Source organism: Dipodomys spectabilis, unplaced genomic scaffold (assembly GCF_019054845.1).
Source record: "Dipodomys spectabilis isolate Male_0828 unplaced genomic scaffold, ASM1905484v1 ptg000095l, whole genome shotgun sequence".
NCBI lineage: Eukaryota > Metazoa > Chordata > Mammalia > Rodentia > Heteromyidae > Dipodomys > Dipodomys spectabilis.
The window spans coordinates 24664000-24679634 of NW_024870772.1; the positions used below are offsets into that span (position 1 = coordinate 24664000).

Here is a 15635-nt window from a genome sequence, read left to right on the forward strand (position 1 = left end):
TTGGAATTGAAGGAATTGCAGAATGTACCCTGGCCCTATACCGTGATGCTCTCCCCTCTTTCAGGCTTTAGTAGAGATGAAGTTAGCTTAGATGATGTGAATCAAAATTCAGCTTCTCAGCCTAATGCCAGTGGTTCATACCAATAATCCCAGCTACTTAGGAGGCTGAGATCTGAAGATCACAGTTCACGGCCAGCCTGGGCAGGAAATCTATGAGACTCTTATCTCCAATTAATCACCAAAGCTGGAACTAGATCTGTGGCTCAAGTGGTAATGCAGTAGCTTTGAGCAAAAAAGCTAAGGAACAACATTCAAGCCATGAGTTTAAGCACTAATACAAGCACAAAAACAAAAACAAAAAACCCTGAGCTTCTCTTGGGGGTAGAGGTGTGGGTAGTGCTTGCTTATCATTTGAAGGCCTGGATTCCATTCCCAGCAAGACAAAACAAAACAAATCTGAACTACTCTGGGTAGCTCACCTTTAGTGTATTTTGAAATCTCTTTAACATCAGCTCTGAAAATACTAAATCCAATTGTGGAAGACAAGAGACAAGCTAAACAGCATTGTAACTGTGGGGTGCTTTCCATATTTGCATCCTTCACAGTTTGAAGACTAAAATGAAAAAAAAAATCAGGCTTTGTGGAATGTTAACCCAGAACCTGGGGCTGAAGGGATATCCTTCAGGTCTGCCTGGTTGTCCTTCACAGCATTCAGAAGCCCCAGGGTGCAGGAACCTGTAGCCCTGACCAACAGGCAGCCTGGAGAGAGTGCCAAAGCTGCTTTTCCTGTCCCAAACACTTGTCAGGTAGGGGGAGGCAGATGGAAATGGCAGTTCCATGTCAGATGGATTTCTAGATGATTCTGGGTTCTTCTATGGATGTTTTTCTTCCTTGAATACCTCTCTATCTTTACAGCTTTTTGTTTTGTTTAATGCTGGGAGGCTTGAACTCAGGCTCTGGGAACTGTCTCTTAGCTTTTCACTCAAGGCTGGTGCTCTACCATTGGAGCCACAGCTTCATTTCTGGATTTTGGGTGGTTAATTGAGATAAGCATGTAACTGCCTTTCTTGACTGGGTTGATTTGAAATCACAATCCTCAGACCTCAGCTTTCTGAGTAGCTTGGATTACAGGGGTAAGCCACTGGCACCCAGCTTACACTTTTGTTATAAGTAATGGAAGGAAATGACACCTGTCAGCATTTGAGTAAACATAATGAGTTATTTGCACGTCTTAACAGGCTGACTGAACAGAGTAGATGCTTTAGAATGACTAGGAAACCTAGTGAAATTCCCTTGTACCTTACCAGGTCAGTGAATTTTATGGGAATGATGGCATGCAGTGTCTTTTTGTTTGGGGTCTAGTACTGGGACTTGAACTTGGGGCCTTTTCCTTGGCTTTTTCACTCAAGCCAGCCATTATGCTACTTGGTCTACAGCTCCACTTCTGGCTTTCTGGTGGTTAATGGGAGATAAGAATCTCATGGCATTTTCTGCCCAGGCTAGCTTCAAACTGGGATGTTCATATGGCAGCCTTCCTGAGTGGCTAAAATTACAGATGTGAGCCACCACTGAGAAATACCCAGTATTCGAAAGATATGGAGTGATGGGAACTTCTCCTCATGTATGGTTGGGGGCAGTAAACTTGATGCAATGCTTCAGAGAGCAGGGTAGCATTGGCTCATAAAGTGGAAGGTGCAGGGTGGCTTGCTGTAATTCCTAGCAGTTCAAACTTGGACATAGGCCAGAGCTTTGTTTCAGAATGTTCTTTGTCATCCTGTATACAAGAGGTGCATTCCAGAACCAAGCCAAATACCCCATGAGTAGTAGGATAGATAAGTCAACTCTGACTTTTACACAAACTACAGCTACACACAGCATAGTGGATTCTGACTGACTGACTGACTGATTGATTGATTGAGGTGCTGGTATGGACCTTGCACGTGATGCTAGGTAAGTATTCTGCCACTGAACCACACCCTCAGCCCTGTATATTTCTTTTTGTGTATGTGTATACCAGTACTTGTGCTTGAACTCAGGGCTGTCCCTTAGCTTTTTTGCTCAAGGCTAGTATTCTACCTCTTGAGCCATAGCTCCACTTCTGGCTTTATGATGGCTAACTGAAGATAAGAGTCTCATAGACCTTCCTGCCCAAGCAGGCTTCCAACCATAGTCCTCAGATCTCTCCTCCTGAGTAGCTAGGATTACAGAATGAGCCACCAGCACCTAGCCCTGTATATATCTTAGTGCATAATATTGAGAAACAGAAGCAAATCACATAAGAAGACATCTCATGTAGGTCCCATTACCAGACTATAAATGGACATAAAGCAAACTAAATATACATGATCAGTTTTTATAGCAAAGAGGTAGTTGCCATAGAAGTGAGGTATCTGTCTCCAGGAAGTTGGTCCAATGACAAATAAGACAGGAACAGGTGCTCTGTAACTTTTGCAGATTTTTGTGTGTTTCTATCAAGCATGCATATGCATATACCCAGTTTGATGGAACATCATTCATAGGCATAGAGTTGATCAATAGTGTTTGGGCCACACTTTTCCTTTTCAGGTGGCAGGCTTGACTCCATTGGTTCCATCCTCTTTAACCTGTCTTATCATGAAGCTCTCTAGATGACCTGGAGTGGTCCAGATACCCAGGCAGACCTGACACATTTTTGTGTCTCCCTCAGCAGTGAGGATGTAGTGACAGTGACCTCCTGTGGGGGGTGGGGGGGTCTCTGGTTGCCTTTGAAGTACGAGTAGGTGTAGGGATGGGAGGTGCACCAGCCTTGAGCCAGCAATCCCTGGCTGCATGGAGGGCAGAAGATATCTTCCTGTGGCCCATGATGACATATATCAGAGCCCTCTTTTAGGGTGATTGAGAGCTTTCTTCTTAGGTAGATACCAGATGGCCCTTTCAGAGAAAAGCCTTGCACCCAAAGGGAAGGAGATATGTCTAGTGGTTGCTGGGAGCCAGCTCAGGATGTGTAAATATACTCCTGGAGTATCAGAACTGACCCCTCATTGAAGGCTCTCAGGGTACAGCAAGGCTACCAGTGGAGAGGTAGCATTGTTTTTCATTTGTTTTCTGGTCCTGGGGCTTGAACTCAGGGTTGGGCACTGTCCCTAAGCTTCTCTGTGCTTAAGGCTATTGATCTACCACTTGAGCCACAGCATCCCTTCCAGCTTTTTCTGCTTATGTGGTACTGAGGAATCAAACCCAGGGCTTCATGCATGCTAGGCAAACACTCTACCACTAAGCCACATCAGACAGCAGATCTCACAATGCTTTCTGAAAGAAACCAATCTTAAACCAGGCCTGTAATCCTAGCTATTCAAAAAACTGAGATCTGAGGATCATGGTTTGAAGCTATCTGGGGCACATAAGTCTGGGAGACCCTTATCTTCCAAGCTGGAAGTAGACCTGTGACCCAAGTGGTATAGCACTAGCCTAGAGTAGAAAAAGCTAAGGGATTGCGCACCAACCCAGAGTTCAAGCTTCAGTACTAGAACAAAAACAAAACAAAACAAAGAAACCACTCTCAGAAAAAGAGCCAACGCCACAGATCACACAGGAACGCTGCCAATCTAAATCAACAAAGGTTTTGGGGGGATTACATTGATTTTGCTCACATCTTCCTTCCTGACAGCTGAATGTCCAAGACAGTAAGAACCTCAGGTGGGAATGACCTGGCAGTGAGTTTCCAAATCATGCTGAGGTTTAATTATGTACCCAAGCCCGGTGCCCAAAGCCACACAAGACAGCTGCTGGATCAGGAACAAGCCAAGAAACACAGCTGGCCTCTCGACGTCTAAGCTAAGCACATAACAACTCACCTCTTGCTTTGCAATTTTCATTTACAGAAGATTCTAGGGCCCCACCTTGACAAACATACCCTTGGTTCCAAGCTGCATTTCATCAAAGACCAGCTCTTCTTACAAATCATCAGCAGCAGGACAAAGCCAGACTTGTAGGCAGATGAAGCCTGGGAGCATCTTGCAGCTCTTTGGATGGCTCAGGCTGACTCCCCACGTCCTAAGCAAACATCTAAAAGATTCTTCTTGCCCTTTTCCTCTGATACTGCGACTTCTAAGTGCTCCCTTAGGTTGTAGGGATAGGAATGAGGAAGCGGACAAGGGGAACATGTTGATTCAAGTATGGAAAAGGTTAATGGTTGTTTGGTCATAAAATAGTCTCCTTTCAGAATCCATGTACATAGGATTATTTTTGTCCAGGATTTGATGGCAATACTGTCATAGAGCACTGGAGGGTATTTGGGAATATTTTCCTAATGAAGTTAGGATGGCTAAGTATCAATGGCCCACATCTATAAGCCTAGCTACTTAGGAGGCTGAGATTTGAGGAGCACAGTTCCAAGCCAGACTAGGGGCAAGGAAGTTTGTGAGATTCTTATCTCCAATTAACCAGACCAAGACAAAAAAAAAAAGTCAAGAGAAAGTATGGTCTAATAGTAGAGCACTAGCCTTGAGTGATAAAGGTAAGGGACGACACTCATATTCTGAGTTCATGCCCCAGTACTGGCACACAAAAAAAAGTTAGGATGGGGCTGGGAATGTAGCTTAGTGGTAGATGCTTGCCTAGCATGCATGAAACCTCCCTGGGTTCAATTCCTCAGAACCACATAAACAAAAAAGGCCAGAAGTAGGGGCTGGGAAGGTGGCTCAGTGGTAGAGTGCTTGCCTTGCATGCATGAGGCCCTGGGTTCGCTTCCTCCACACCACATAGGCAGAAAAAGCCTATGTGGTGCTGTGGCTCTAGTGGTAGAGCACTAGCCTTCAGCTGAAGAGCTCAGAGACAGTACCCAGGTCCAGAGTTCAGGCCCCATGGGGCGGGGGGCAGAGGGGGGAGGGTGGGAAAGGGGGGAGAAGGCCAGAAGTAGTGCTGTGGTTCAAGTGGTAGAGTGCTATCCTTGAGCAAAAGAAGCTCAGGGACAGTGCCCAGGCCCTGAGTTCAAGCCCCAAGACTGGCAGAAAAAAAAAAGTTAGGCTAGAAGTGATGATAATGAAATTACCTTTCTAGAAAATTCACTCATCAGTGTACTACCCCCTTCTCCCTGTACAGGAAGGAATAGTGTCTCCTAGTGACGTGGACCTGGTTATGTCAGATGGGCTGGGCATGCGGTATGCATTCATTGGACCCTTGGAAACGATGCACCTGAACGCCGAAGGTATGCCTAGGGCTGGGTTGTGTTGTTGAGTATTTCCATGGGTCTTAGGAACAGTCAAATTTTGCCTTCTTAAGCTGAGTAGAAATAGTGCTATAGACTAAGCACTTGTGGCTCATACCTGTAATCCTAACTACTCATGAAACTAAGACCTGAGGATCCCAGTTCAAAACTAGCCTGGATAGAAAAGCCAATGAAACTCTTATCTTCAGTTAACCAGCAAAGAGCTGGAAGTGGAGGTATGGTTCAAGTGGTAGAGCATCAGCCTTGAGTGAAAATGCCAAGCAAGAATGAGAGGCCCTGAGTTCAAGCCCAGTACTAGCACAAAAAAGAAGGAAGGAAAGAAGGGAGGGAGGGAGGAAGGAAGGGAGGAAGGAGGGAAGGGAGGGAGGGAGGAAGGAAGGAAGGGAGGAAGGAAGGGAGGAAGGAAGGAAGGAAGGAAGGAAGGAAGGAAGGAAGGAAGGAAGGAAGGAAGGAAGGAAGGAAGGAAGGAAGGAAGGAAGGAAGGAAGAACTGTAGCCAGCCTGATATCACAGATAGGGGCTAGGACACAGAGCACTGAGTCCACATGGAAATCTTAAACTGCAGGGCTCTGAGGAGTGAATGTTCTAGAGAGACATGATATAATGGGGACTCTGCAACCTTCAGCTAATGGAAAAGAAAGTAATATTTTTCTGGAGAAGGCAATGGGATTGTTTACAGAGCCAAGAAGGATAAAAAGATATGAGGGAAAACTTCACCACCACAACCCCTGCTACCACCACCCCGGGAACCTTTCTCTGCTGGTGGTATCTTCTATCTACACAATTGCAGCCTGTAGGTGTATTATTCGGAGTTGTAGGTTGCCATCTGGAAGGCCAGGGAGTTCTCAGGAGCTGCTTTCACAGGACTGGGCTGGTACGGCATATATGGCAAAGCAGGGTCAGGGAGACTACACATGTACCCTAAATCTTCAGAAGGGTAGGCGAGTTGAAATCTATGACATGGTACCTGCAAGAAAAAGAACTTAAGAACAGATTTAAAGTCCTAAAATTTAAAAAATAGCATCTATACAAATTAAAACAAAAATTTTAAAGGAGCTATGTATTAGAATCTGGAAGGATGCCACCTAAATATCATGGGCATTTCTTCACATCAAAATAAGTCTTTAAAAAATAAAAACAAACCAGCTGGGGGCTGGGGGCTTACTCCTGTAATCCTAGCTAATCAAGAGGCTGCAATCTGAGGATCAAGGTTCAAAGCCAGCTTGGGCAAGAAAGTCCATAAGATGCTTATCTCCAATTAATCACCAGAAAACCAGAAGTGATGTTGTGGCTCAAGTGGTAGAGTGCTTGCCTTGAGCTGAAGAACTGAGGGACAGTGCCCAGGCCCAGAGTTTAAGCCCTATGACCAACCAAAAACGGCACCCCCCCCCCAAAAAAAAACCAACAACAAAAAATTAAGGTCTCACTCAGGCTGACCTGGAACTCTATTTCTCTACTACCTCTACTATATAACTATAACTATATATATATATATATATATATATATATATACACACACACACACACACACACACACACACACACACATACACTCTATACCTCTACTACCAAGCTATACCCCTAAACTATAAGTAACTTTTACTACCTTTTGGATTTTCTGTGTTGTCATAAATTTATTTTTTAAGAGGGTTGAAGCAGAAATAAGATTAGAAATGGCAGGCAGATGGTTTGGACACAGTGCCTGGCACTGTGAGTACTTGGCACCGCGTGGTGGTACTTGGAGTTGCTTCTTGGGAGGTAACACTGTGAGTGAGGGGAAGTAGTGGCCTCAAGAAGTTGGTTTGTCTTGAAGCCTGTATTTCCACAGTGCTTTGGTAATAACTCAGTCCTTTTCTCCCACAGTAGTTAATGAAATACACTTTCAAAAATCAAGACCATTTCCCCAGATACTGCTGGGTACACACCATGCTGAGGGTGAACTGGCCCTTGTATGCTGGGCAATACAGTCCAGTAACTGGGATTTATCTTCCCTAAAGTCAAGCATTGCTGGAAGCAGCTGACAGAAGGAAGGAAATTGCAGCCACTGCTATGGAACAAGAGTTTAAAGTACTATTATGCCGGGCACTAGTGTCTCACACCTAGCTGCTCTCATTCCTGGGCTGAGATCTGAAGATTATGGTTCAAAAATAGCCCAGAACAATAAAAAATATTTTAAAAAATAGCCCAGAAAGAAAAGCCCATGAATCTCTAATTAACTACCAAAAAGGTAGAAGTAGAGCCATGGCCCAAATGGTATACACCAGTCTTGGACAAAAGTAACTTAAGGGACAACACCCAGGTCCTAAGTTCAACCCTCAGTACTGGTGTGTATGTGTATGCGCTCTCTCTCTCTCTCTTTCTCTCTCTTTCTGTCTGTCTCTGTCTCTCTCTCTCTCTCTCTCTCTCTCTCTCTCACACACACACACACACACACACACACGTGGTCTAGGATAATATCATATGCTTTTTTCACCAGACCTTATAAATGCTAAACAAACTGAAGCATTTGAAATGTGTAGACAGTGTCTTATAAAACACCACATGGTTTTTTTTCTAGAGAAAAATAAAGTAGTTGAAGTATCATGAGACAGAGATAGGGAGAGAACTGAGAAGAGCTTTGAATCTCAAACAAATAGAAATAGAAGCCAAGGACACCTGAAACTTGAGAATCAAATGTGGCAGACAGGAAGGAGGCCGGAGCAATTTTTCAAACAAAGCCGGAATGATAAGAAATCCTAATTGGCTTACTATGATAAGGGGGACGGATGCAGTGTTCCACTTCAGAGCATTCCACGCCTGAGGCAGACAGCTATAAGATCTGGCTGGGAACCAGTGGAAAGATTCTTTAACCTTCCCTGTGTCACCCAGAATATATCAAGATCAGTGAGGGGAGGATTTTTCTTTTTTTGAGATACTGTTTTCATAAAGCCAAGCATCTCAGCTGTATGTCTTAAAAGCTACTATTTATCTAGAATCAGGGCAAATGTTTTACAATTTGGTTTTGAACTAATAAAGCAGGATCTGAAAAACAGGAGGGCAAGGTACTTATTCCAACTTTTTGGTTCCTGTTTTCTGTGTTGTTGTTGTTGTTGTTGCTGAAGCATCCTCCTCCAAGGAGCACAAAATCTCACAATGGTGGTTCTGGCTTGGTGGAGAAGTGGTCCTTAGCTTGGTTCTCTTGCCCTGGCTTTCCCACTTACTGGCTGCCTGACCCTGGGGCAGTTTCTTAAGTTAGTGTACCGAGGTTTTGCCCACTTCAGTTAAGTAGGCATAACAACAGTAGCCTCCTCCTAGAGTGGTGTGAGCATGAAGCCACATGGAAGCACTTAGCTAGATCATTGTTGTGGGCCTGGTCTGTGCTACCATGCCCCTGGTGGTTGGTTTGAGCTCTCCTGGTCTTTTGTGTTTGCGTGTGTGTGTGTGTGTGTGTGTGTGTGTGTGTGTGTGTGTGTGTGTGTGTGTGTGTGTGTGTGTGTGTGTGTGTGTGTGTGTGTGTGTGTGTGTGTGTGTGTGTGTGTGTGTGTGTGCGCGCGCGCGCATATGCATGCCAGTACTGGGCTTGAACTCACGGCCTGGATGCTGTCCCTTAGTTTTTTCAAGGGTGGGACTCTATTACTTGAGCCACACCTCCACTTCCAGCTTTTTGGTGGTTATTGCAGATAAAAGTCTCACGACTTTCCTGCTAGGGTTGGCCTTGAACTGCGATCCTCAGATCTCAGTCTCCTGTGTAGCTAGGATTACAGTCATGAGCTACTGGTGCCTTGCTTCTGTGTTTTCTTCTCTCTGTGGAATGGTACTATCTGAAACTCGCAACCCCCCAGATTCCCCTCTAGGTGAATTTTGCCTTCTAAATTTCCTCTCTTATGTAGGCATTTTTTTTAAAGACTTGCCTGGTAGGTTTGGTTCATCTATATGGGATTTCATCTGCCTCTGAAAAAAGTTGAACTGAACGAGTAGGACTTGAGGAGGGAAGGGGCTTAGCATGGTTCTACCTTCCTGAGTCCTTACTTAGGTTTGAGAATTTGATCCTTGGAGGAGACATTGGATATTGTCACTCTGTGCTTTCAGACCTTTTGGATCCACTTTAATAAGTCCTATGAAATTCTGTCTCTTAAAGCAAGTGCAGTCAGCCAGGCGCTGGTGGCTCATGCCTGTAATCCTAGTTACTCAGGAGGCTGAGATCTGAGGATCAAGGTTCAAAGCCAGCCCAGGCAGGAAAGTGTATGAGACTCTTATCTACAATTAACCACAAGAAAACCAGAAGTGGCGCTGTGGCTCAAGTGGTAGAGCGCTAGCCTTGAACTGAGGAGCTAAGGGACAGTGCACAGACCCAGAGTTCAAGCCCCATAACCGACAAAAAAAAAAAAAAAGCAAGTGCAATCAGATGGGTGGGATCAGCTGAGTGAAAACCAGACTGTTCTAATGTGGGTAGCATTGAGGGGTGTCCAAGAAACTAAACACCCCTAGTGAGGCCAGCTTGTACAGCGGGCCATGTCTGGTTGAGTCTGGTGCTTGTACAGCGGGCCATGTCTGGTTGAGTCTGGTGCCTGCTGTAGGTTCGGCTTTATAGTTAAAGAGTCCTAAGGTTACAACATAAGCTAAACCTAATCTCATGAAAGTCCATTATTTTTCCTTTTTTGTCACATAGGCATTTTGTAAGAAAGTAAATCCACAGGGAAATGGGTGGACCTAGAATAAATTATGTGAAGGCTCAGTGAGACAAATGATGCATTTCTTTCATATGTGGAAGCTAAAATATAACTATGCATGGTAACATATAGGGCTCAGTGTATTTACACACAGACAAACCGACTGAAGGATGGTGTTCTTAGGGGAGGAATCCAATCCTCTTAATAATTAATATACTGTTTATCAAGGGTAGGCAGAGGAATGGTGGAAGGAAGAGTGAGTAAATGTCATTATATTCAATGTATCTTATGCTAAAATTTAAAAAAAACTATGTAATTTCAGAGGAGGGATACGAAGGGAAAATTGGAGGAGTATGAACAAAGGGGTCACACTGACCAAGAAGCATTGTACTCATAATCTGACTTACAAAATTCATAACCCCTTCATACAACTATTGAATAATAAGTTCAGAGTCTCCTGAAAAGCTAAGCTTAGTGTGAATAAATAAGTAACAGAAAAAGTAACAGAAATTTTATTTCTGGAAGGAAATATTTAGGTTGTCTTTTAACTTCTAGAAATGGAACCATATGAAGTGGTTCTAGCCATTGCTGGAACATTTATAGAAACATCCAGAAGGCTAAATTATCAAGTTAATACTTTTGTGAAATGAAGTTAAAGTTCTTTTTTAAAAAAATTGTCCTCTGGTTAGTTGAAGGCCTCAAAAAAATTGGTAGGTTTGAGAATTTTATCCTTCAAAACAATTGTTTGCTTTCATAGATGTTAGTGTACTGTGAGGGAAGGAAAATTATTTGAAACAAATAAAATAGAAACACAGTGAACTTAGTCTTATACACCATTATGGGTCATTCAGAACTAAATCTATAGCCAGCAGTCAGTGGCTTGTTTCTATAATTCCAGATATTCAGGAGATTAATATCTGAGAATAATGACTCCAATTAAACCAAGAAGCCATAGTGGAGCTGTGGCTCAAGTGATAGTATACCAGCCTTGAGCGAAAAAAACTAAGAGACAGCATCTGAATTCAAACCCACTAGCACAAAACAAACTAAACCCCAAAGAAGTTTGTCCTTTTTTTTTTTTTTTTAAGATTACTGTAACAGTAGTCATTTTAAGTTTAAGTCAGTGGTACCGTTTTCATGGTCTGAGAACTAAGTTCATAGCTGTTGGGGGTCAGGGGTATCTGCAAATTCCGCAACTTTATTTTGTTCTTGTTATCTTTTTGGTACAAATGACCCACTGTTGAGGTATTGTGGTTTTGAAAGAGTTGGAAATATGTCTGATGGTGTAACTCAGAGATAGAACTCATGTTTAGCCTGAGCAAGGCTTTGAGTTTTATCCCCAGCACCCATCAAGAAAAAAAAGGCAAAGAAAGAAATGGGCCTAAATTGAAACAGTCAGGACTTAGAGACAGCTCAGCCTCCAGGATCTTAGGGCTAGTTTCTAACTTGTCTGGTCTCTTAAGTACAGGCTTGCTCTAACAGCCCCAGGTCAGAAGAGATGGAGCTGAGCAACTGGGTAGGGCTGTTCCACTGCCTGGGACAGGCCATGGCTGGACTGGGCTTGTGTTTTCTTCCCTTGTAAGTATGAGTCTCAAGTAATCTCAGCTTCAGTACACAGGGCCCCACAGCAGTTTATACTATGATTATTCTTCTGTCTCCCCTAGCAGGAGTTGTCCCTGTCAGCCCTACAAATCCCATTAAGTCATCTGGTACATAAAAAGACATCCATCTGCCTGTACTGATGATTTTGTTAAAAATATCCAAATGGCTCCTGCTGAAGAATAAACTCCTTCATTTCCTCATCAAAATCCTGTAATCTGAGAACCAAGTAACCAGAAGTTGAGTGAGGAATTAACTTGAGTCTGGCATCTTTGGTTCATAGAAAATGAATGACTAGCCAACCATTAATGGTTCATGACTATAATCCTAGCTACTCAAGAGGCTGAGCTCTGAGGATAACAGTTCAAAGCCAGCGTGGGCAGAAATTTCCATGAGACTCTTATCCCCCACTCTTAAGAGGTGGGGGTAGGGAGTTGTAGAGGGCCAACTTTGAGCAAAAAAGGCAAGAGAGAACATAAGATCCTGAGTCCAAGCCCCTGTATTGGCACAAAAGAAAGAAGGGAAGGAAAGGGGAGAAGAGGGAAAGGAGGTACATGACTACTTGTGTTTCTCAGCTCAGAGTGTATAGAATCCATGAAAAAGCCATTATTCTGAAGCTGATTTCCCACTCTTCCACTCTAAACAAAAGATGCTTTTATTTTAAATTTTTATTTCATTTTAAAGGTTATATACAGAGGGGTTACAGTTATATAAGTCAGGTAATGAGTACATTTCTTTTTTTGGGGGGGGGGTGGTTCCTGTCATGGGGCCTGAACTCTGGGCCTGGACTCTGTCCCTCAGCTCTTCAGCTCAAGGCTAGCGCTCTACCACTTGAGCCACAGCGCCACTTCCGGCTTTTTTCTTTTTGCTTATGTGGTGCTGAGGAATCGAACCCAGGGCCTCAGGCATGCAAGGCAAGCGCTCTACCACTGAACCACCTTCCCAGCCCCAGTACATTTCTTTTTGAACAGTGTTCCCCTATCCTTCATTTTCTCCCACTTTTCCTCCCCCATGACTCCTCTCCTCCCCCCAAGTTGTAAAGTTCATTTCCAACATAATGTCTAGTGAATATCACTGTTGCATTGGTTCCCCCTTTGTCCCACCTTTCTGTGATTCCCCTTCCCTTCCCTGAATCAGATAAACTTACATACAAGACAAAGGGTACCAAACAGCAGTGAAGAAGGAAAAAAGGGAGGAAAAGAAAAAAATAAAAATGATAATAAAAGATTAAAATTAAAATTAGAAAAAAAAAAAAGGTCTTCAATTTATTTGGTGGCCCTTGTGTCTCCCTAATGTCTGCTATCCAGCCTCTTAATGTATCCATTAATTTCCTTGTGGTGGTCAGTTTTCCTTGTGGCTTAGTTGGCTCCTCAAATCAGTTTGTTTGAGTGGGCAGGAAAATGTTCTGCCTTGAAAACTTGTAGTCTTTGTGTCCCTCCTCCCTGCCTAACCTAGTGGGAGCAGGGATTCGCTTTGTGTGTCACAAAGAAAGGGGTTGGCTGGCTTCTGTAGATTGGAGTCTCTGAGAGTGAGCTTGAGTTTGGGTGGGATTGTGGCATGTCTGGAATCAGTGTCTTTTCCCAGAGGGACTGGCTCCTGAGACATTCTTTTGGCCCAGCCTGGAACCACTCTTGGCTTTTATGCCCTATCCAGTTTGTTTTTTTTCACTGAGATTTTGCAGACTTTTGGGTTTTTTTTTAATTCCTGTATCCAGCTAAGCAGCAGGTTGAGCCGCTCTATGACTGGAATGTCTTTGTTTGCTGCAGAGGGGCAGGGCTGCCTTCTACTGTGTCTGCCCAGGTAGTTGTGCCCCTCCCTGGGAGGAGCTTTCTCCTCCTGGATGGGGCTACCTTACCCTGGGCAGAGTTGTCTCTCACTGGTCAGATTCCTTTGCCCTGTTGAAAAATGGCGCCACAGTCACTGCTTCTCAGGCCTATGTTTTCTGCTAGCTGCTTTGTCTGGTTCTATGCCAGTATCAAAGATGGTGTTCTTCTCAGGTCAAGGGGCTTTATTTGTAGAAGTTATTCTCTGGGTGGGAGTGAGGATGGCTTTTGTGGGGTACTCACAGTTTCCCTTGGTGTTTCGGACCATCTGCAATATGCATCCATGATTTGTGTCCATCTGTGACCAGCAGGATGTGATTTTCTGCTCCTTATCATCCAGTTCATGCTGGAGGTCTTTGCCCTGGCTTTCTCTGGTCGCCACTGTGGTTGCAGCCACTGTCACTGGTGTGTGCTCAAATCTGTCTTCTTAAGCAAGCTGTCTGTAATTTTTCTCTCTGGCAAAAATCTCTACAATTACAGCTCACTTCGTGCAACCGTCTAGGCATGGACTATTTGGTAAAATTCTAAAGCTCTGGTTCTCAGCAGCAGCTGTGTAGGTTCCCTGTTGACCCTCCACCATCTTCCACTTCCTTCTCAAAAGAAAAGTTTGTTCTTTCCTTTTCTCCTGCATTTCTCCCTACTTCATCCTGTTATACTAACATAAATCCTTGGTACAGCTTCAAAAAACAAAACATTCAAATGTTCAATACAAGTAACCTTAGCAATCCATTGTTAGAGAAGGGCTTTGAGAAATGAAGCTATAGTCTGACATTCCCCAGTCAGCATGTGAGTGCCAGCAGAGGCTGAGAGTACCTGTAGCTGGCATGTACCATATACAAGGAAGTGTGTGCCAGGCCTGAGGGCCAATACCTCTCAAGGTTTTAAGGTCTCATAGAAATTGTGGAGAGTGACTAGGGAGGGACCAGCTTGTCCAGAAAGCAGCTGGTGACTTATCTCCTGTCTTTTCTTTATTCCCTGGCGAAGAAGAATGTAGACGCTTCATCCTCAGGGCAAAACCTTCCAATGGGCCTCTTAATTTGGAGTTAGAGAATATTTTTGTTGATATGATAGATTCTTGTGTTCAACCCATTTCAGGTGTGGTGAGCTACTGTGACAGATACAGTGAAGGTATGAAACGTGTCCTGAAGACTTTTGGACCCATTCCAGAATTTTCCAGGGCCACAGTGGAGAAAGTTAACCAGGTGGGTAGATTGTGTGTGCATTTAGTCACATGCCAATCATCTTCTCTCCCATATACCACCTGCATGCAGATGGAATATACTAGAATCTTAGACTTTAAAGTATGACTCAGGTAGTAAAGCTCCAGCCAGTGAGCAAAAGCATCAGATACAGAGTTCAATTACTGGTCTTGGACAAAAGAAAAGAAATAAAATTGACCTTGAATATTATTGACAGTTCCTCCTTTTTCACTGACGATGCTCATAGTTTTATTCTGGTCACCAGGAGATTTTTTTATTTAATGTTGGTATTAGAGCTTGAACTCTGGTCATGAGCACTGTCTCTTAGCCTTTTCCTTCCAAGCTGGTGCTCTTCCAGTTGGGCCACAGCTCCACCTCCAGCTTGTTGGTGATTAATTGGAGATAAGAGTCTCACTGACTTCTCTGTCCAGGCTGACTACAATGCCAATCCTTAGATCTCAGCCTCCGGAATAGCTAGGATTAAAAGCATGAGCTACCAGTGCCTAGCATCGAGATTTTAAGAACAATGTAATCCATGAACAGTAGCTCTTTTCAACTTGTCTGAGATCTCCAAGATTTGGAAAGCCTGTGATATTGAGAGCTTTCTGTGTTTCATACAACTTTAAGCAATGTGGGCATGGTTTGTATAAACACTGGGTCAATTATTTCCTCTCATATTTCTTCCTTCTCCTAGGACATGTGTCTGAAAGTTCCTGATGACCCAGAACACTTAGCAGCCAGGAGACAGTGGAGGGATGACTGTCTCATGAGGCTTGCCAAGTTGAAAAACCAGGTGCAGCCCCAGTGAGTTTCTTGAGATGTTACTGCCACTCCTTCATTAAAAGCCTTTATTGTTATTGTTATTATTATTGGAATTAACAGCACTTGCTCCAATCCTTTTAAACCAGTGAGAAACCCAGTAGTACCTAGTCTGAAAATTCATAGCTTGCTTTGCTTTATCAAGGCCCAGGTAGTGATAGAGGTCCAGTGTCTTCCATTATATTAGGGCCTAACCCTGAACTGGGCTGTCCCAGAACTCTCTGAGGCCTGAGATGTGGGTTTCCTGGACTAATAGTCTGAAGATTTTTTTTTAAGCTTCCCATTTCAGTGTGATTATATACAATTCCACTTCAGAGTCAATGACTGTGGTTACTTGGTAT

At 43.7% G+C, this 15635-nt stretch overlaps 1 protein-coding gene across 1 annotated transcript in view; it reads left to right on the forward strand.

Annotated features, from left to right (window-relative positions):
* Cryl1 (crystallin lambda 1) overlaps positions 1-15323 on the forward strand; it is a 143759-nt gene extending 128436 nt beyond the window's left edge. The window contains exons 6-8 of the mRNA XM_042685437.1: positions 5080-5185; positions 14372-14478; positions 15170-15323. Coding sequence (XP_042541371.1) covers positions 5080-5185; positions 14372-14478; positions 15170-15283 — 327 coding nt within the window. The 3' untranslated portion in view covers positions 15284-15323. The remainder of the gene's footprint in view (positions 1-5079; positions 5186-14371; positions 14479-15169) is intronic.
* Positions 15324-15635: the final 312 nt, after the last annotated feature.